The sequence below is a fragment of the Oratosquilla oratoria genome, chromosome 2, assembly GCF_046742065.1.
Source record: "Oratosquilla oratoria isolate Oo_2021 chromosome 2, ASM4674206v1, whole genome shotgun sequence".
In the NCBI taxonomy this organism is placed as follows: domain Eukaryota; kingdom Metazoa; phylum Arthropoda; class Malacostraca; order Stomatopoda; family Squillidae; genus Oratosquilla; species Oratosquilla oratoria.
Genome location: NC_134778.1, coordinates 23,711,413 through 23,716,412, shown reverse-complemented (window position 1 = coordinate 23,716,412; position 5,000 = coordinate 23,711,413). Strand labels below are relative to the sequence as shown.

Sequence of the window (5,000 nt, the reverse complement as noted above, 5' to 3'; positions counted from 1 at the left end):
CGTGAGACAGGGATGTGTAATGTCGCCAGACCTGTTTAGTTTATACAGTCAGATAATCATGAGAGATATTTACTATCTAAAAGGAGTAGCAATAGGAGGAAAAATCTTAATAATATTAGATATGCAAACGATACAGTATTACTCGCAGAATCGGAAGCTCAGCTATAGGAATTATTTACAGCACTAGTAGAAGCAAGTAGAAGCAGAGGTCTAACATTAAATAAAAAGGAAACAGAAGTGATGTTACAAAAAACAAGGGTAAGAATTCAAGGGTAAGAATTCAAGAATATTGACACGGGTGGACCAATTCATTTACTTAGGAAGCATGTTAACTTGTGATAGGAAAAGCGACAAAGAGATAAAGAGAAGGATAGCCATAACGAAAAATAATTTCAACAAGATTAAACACTTGGTAACTATCAATAGAATTAACACGAGAACAAGAAAGAGATTTGTAAAATGTTACACTTGATCAGTATTATCATATGGATGTGAAACTTGAACAATGAGTAAACAAATGTAGGACAGGAGAAAAGTAGCAGAAATGTGGAATTGGAGATTGATGATGAAAATTTCACGGACAAAATTTAAAACAAACGAAGAAATACTGCAGCAAATTGGAACACAGAGGGAAATAATAGCAACTATTAGGAAAAGACAGTTACACTTTGTAGGACACGTCATGAGAAAACAACAATTAGAACATACGTGCATAACGGGAAAAATAGAAGGAAAGAGGGCAAGAGGAAGACCACGCAGAAAATATGTAGAAGGGTTAAGAACATCTGTAGGAGAAGAAATAACAAATGCCATCTTGTTAAGAAGGCCCATGTGCAGACAGGAATGGAGCTCCACGGTGGCCAACGTCCAGTCACTACGGCCCCCTGGTAAGGTAATTATATATATATATATATATATATATATATATATATATATATATATATATATATATATATATATATATATATATATATATACATATATATATATATACATATATATATATATATATATATATATATATATATATATATATTACTTTACCAGACTCCTGTTCAGCGTCGCCAGCTGTCAGTATGAGAGACCGCCAACTTCCCCTGTCGTCGAAGATCCGGTTTTGACGTACTTGTTCAAGCGTTGTGCCCCGTCGGCGTAGCCCATCGTCAATATTCATTATCCATCTCTTTCTGGGTCGTCCAACGGGTCGCTTGCCGGTTGGTGTCCAATAAAGCCATCTCTTTGGGGTCCTCTCCTGATCCATTCGTTCAACATGTCCAAACCATCTTAGTTGTGCACGTTCTACAAATTCTAAGATGCTCTCTACCTCCAACTCTTGCCTAATTGCATCATTGCGTATGTGGTCAAACCTCGTAACCCCCTTGATGAGTCTCAATGCTCTCATTTCTGCTGCTTGGACTTAGTTGCTGGTCTTTATTGTTAAATTCCAAGATTCACATCCATATATCACTATTTTAACCGTGGTAGGAACATTTCGATCTTTCATAAATGGGTATAGTAGCCCTAGGTTTTGGCTATAGGCAGCAGTTCTAGCTTCTACCGTACTTTCATATTTTGCTTTGCCATTCCAGACGACTCCCAAATATTTTACGGATTCTTTCTGCTGAATAGGTACTCCATTGAATTCCATGTTCAATGTTTCTTCTCTCCTGCTTACTACCATAATTTCAGTTTTACCAAGATTTAGCTTTAGTCCGTACTCTGTGAGTACCGCGTTCCATAGATTTAAGGATTCACTTGCAACGTGTGAAGATGATTCAATGTTGAGTATATCATCTGCATAGGCAAATTCCAATGATTCTATAGGATTCCTTTCTCCTCTTCTAAATTGAACTTCCTTTATCACTACATCCATTAAAATGAAAAAGAGCATTGGGGATAGCACACTACCCTGGCGCACTGCAGATGATATATCGAACCACTGTAAGGTCTCACTAACGGGCTTGACTGCTGTATTATTGGAATTGTAAAGGATCTTAATAGCTCTTCTCAGTTTTGGGGGTATTTGGTATTCCGCACTTTGGAGTACTGACCACATCTTATCCCTTGGTACGCGATCAAATGCTTTCTCTAGCATTACAAAGGACTACAAAGGCGGAACATGCCGACAGGAGACCTTTTGGTCCATATCTAGGTCGGATGCGAAAAAAAAAAATAATAAAATAATAAATAAAAACTACAATAATGTAAATAACAAATAAAATACATAAATAAATGCATAGGTATAGTTAGATAATAAACAAACAGGTAAGTAGTAAATGATAATAAATTGACATATAACTAATAATAAATGAAAATCAAACAGACAAATGATAACAAAACAAAAACAAATAATATAAAATAAATTAGAATAATTACAGCATCTAGCTTAAGTGTTTATCTAAATGATTCTTAAAGCTTCGAACTGAACTACATTGCACTACCTGTGCTGGAAATTTATTCCATTTATTAACTACACGGTTGGCAAAGTTGTTTCTACCTACTTCCAAATTGAATCTATTTCCGGACAGTTTGAGACCATTGTTTCTTCTCTGATTCTCATTCAATGTGAAAATTTTGTCACTTATGATGTTGTCAAATCCCTTTAGAATTCTAAAGACCTGTATCAAGTCACCTCTGAGTCTACGCTTTTTTAGGGAAAACAGATTCATATGTTTTAGTCGATTTTCGTATGATTTTTTTATATTTGGAATCAGTTTTGTGGCTCGCCGTTGTACTTTTTTCAGTCTGCCAATGTCTTTAATGAGATTTGGTGACCATACGGAAACAGCATATTCCAAATGTGGACGAACTAACGATTTATATAGCTTGTTAATTAGTGATGGACTTTTGAAATCAAAAGATCGCGCAATCAGTCCTAGAATCTTATTTGCTTTCTCAGAGGCTGAAATACACTGCTTGGATGATTTGAGGTCGTTACTGATAATTACGCCGAGATCTTTTTCTCTATCCACTTTTGTTAACGAATTTCCAAATAACTTGTAATCATACTTACTGTTATTTTTACCTATGTGCATTACCTTGCATTCACTTGTGTTAAATTTCATTAACCACTTTTGAGACCATTGCTGTAATTTTTCTAAATCTTCTTGAATATCTAATTGGTTTAAGTGATCATTTGCCATTCCGCACAGTTTTGTATCATCAGCTAATTTGGAAACAGTAGATTTTAGTCCATGGTATATATCGTTTATATATACTATGAATAGAAGTGGCCCAAGAACGGAACCCTGAGGAACTCCACTTAAAAAATTTCCATCTAGAGGATTTTTCCATTTAAAACAACTCTGTTTTCGACCATTCAACCAATTACTAGTTCAACTTAATAGGCTACCACTTATTCCGTGTAAAGCTAATTTAGTAAGTAGTCTTTCGTGGGGAACGGTATCAAAAGCTTTTCCAAAATCTAGATGTATTAGATCTATATTGTTTCTTTTGTCATAATTCGAGATAACTGTGTTGTAGAATTCGAGTAAGTTAGTCACGTAAGAACGTTTCCGTCTGAAACCATGCTGGCTATCATTTATCAAACGGTTACTTCCTAAATGATGTTCGATAGCATCTCTGATGATAGTTTCCATTATTTTTCCTACGATTGAAGTCAAAATTATAGGCCTATAGTTATTTGGCTTCTTTTTGTCACCCTTTTTGAATATGGGAGTAACGTTAGCTAGCTACCATTCTCTTGAGACATCTCCGGATATGATGGATTTCTTGAAAATAATTTCTAATGGAACAACAATCTCATTTTTCATTTCCTATAAGATTCTTGGATGCCAACCGTCAGGCCCTGGTGTTTTATTAACTTTGAGCTTATCTATGCACCTTTTAATTTTTTCTTTTGTTATATTTACAGTAGTTGGTAAGTTTACCCTAGACTTTTCATAGGTTTCAGTTTGGAGTTCACTTTGAGGTGTTTCGTTCACGAATACCGAACTAAAGTAATTGTTTAAGATATTACACATTCCTTCATTTGAATATTCAAGTTGACCGTCAGCAGATAATAGTGGACCAATGTGATTCCTAACAATCTTTTTATCTCTAATGTAACTATAGAATTCTTTGGGATTCTCTTTGGATTTATCCGCGATGTTCATTTCGTATTGTCGTTTTCTTTTTCTTATTGTGTTTTTTAAACCTCTCTGTATTGATACATAATTTTCATAGTCATTAGATGCACCCGAGCACTTATATTACTTATAAGCCTGTCTCTTTTTAGCAATACTTTTTTCAGTTTCTTTGTCGAGTGTTACATATTTGCCTTTATCAAACTCCCATAAATTTTTGAGGATCATCTTTAAAGGGAAGATTAGATCTGAAGTCCCTCTGTTTGGTCTGAACCCATGTCGAGCCTCTGCCAGTATGTGTTCTACTATATCGCGCAGACGAGCCTCAAACACTCGTTCATACGTTTTTCCTGTATGCGAGAGTAGAGAAATACATCTGTAATTTGAGGATTCAGCGTGGTCTCCTTTCTTGAACACTAGGCAGTGGACCAATCGTTTGGGACTTCACCTGTGTCCCAGGCCTTACTGAGCAATTCTGTCAGAAGACTGAGAGCTATTCCTCCACCATATTTGAATATTTCTCCAGGAATGTTGTCAATACCGCATGCTTTATTATTCTTTATTTTAGCCAGTGCTTTCTTTACTTCTGATTCATTAATCCCCTCCTCATCATCAACCCAGACGCCATTTGTCTGTTCTTCATCTGTCCTCTCACTGTCCTCGTCTATATTCAACAAGCTGCTGAAATATTCTTTCCATCTCCTGTCAATCTCTTCTGGCTCTGTAAGCAGATTACCTTGAGAATCCTTTATTGAGTAGTTATACTCCCCGTTTCCCTTTCTATATGATTTAGCGATACTATACAGTAGTTTCTTACTATTCTTTAGGTCTTGCTACAGATCTTGTCCTAGCTGTTCCCATGAGTCTTTATGTGTTTTCCGTTTGATACTTTTAGCTGCATTCCATTTTCTTACC

General features: G+C 35.7%; 1 protein-coding gene across 1 annotated transcript in view; it reads right to left on the bottom strand.

Annotated features, from left to right (window-relative positions):
* Positions 1 to 1,417: 1,417 nt before the first annotated feature.
* Positions 1,418 to 5,000, bottom strand: part of LOC143034684 (uncharacterized) — a 16,476-nt gene continuing 12,893 nt past the window's right edge. The window contains exons 3-5 of the mRNA XM_076201058.1: positions 4,534 to 4,806; positions 4,244 to 4,435; positions 1,418 to 2,088 (exon numbers count right to left, since the gene is read on the bottom strand). Coding sequence (XP_076057173.1) covers positions 1,418 to 2,088; positions 4,244 to 4,435; positions 4,534 to 4,806 — 1,136 coding nt within the window. The remainder of the gene's footprint in view (positions 2,089 to 4,243; positions 4,436 to 4,533; positions 4,807 to 5,000) is intronic.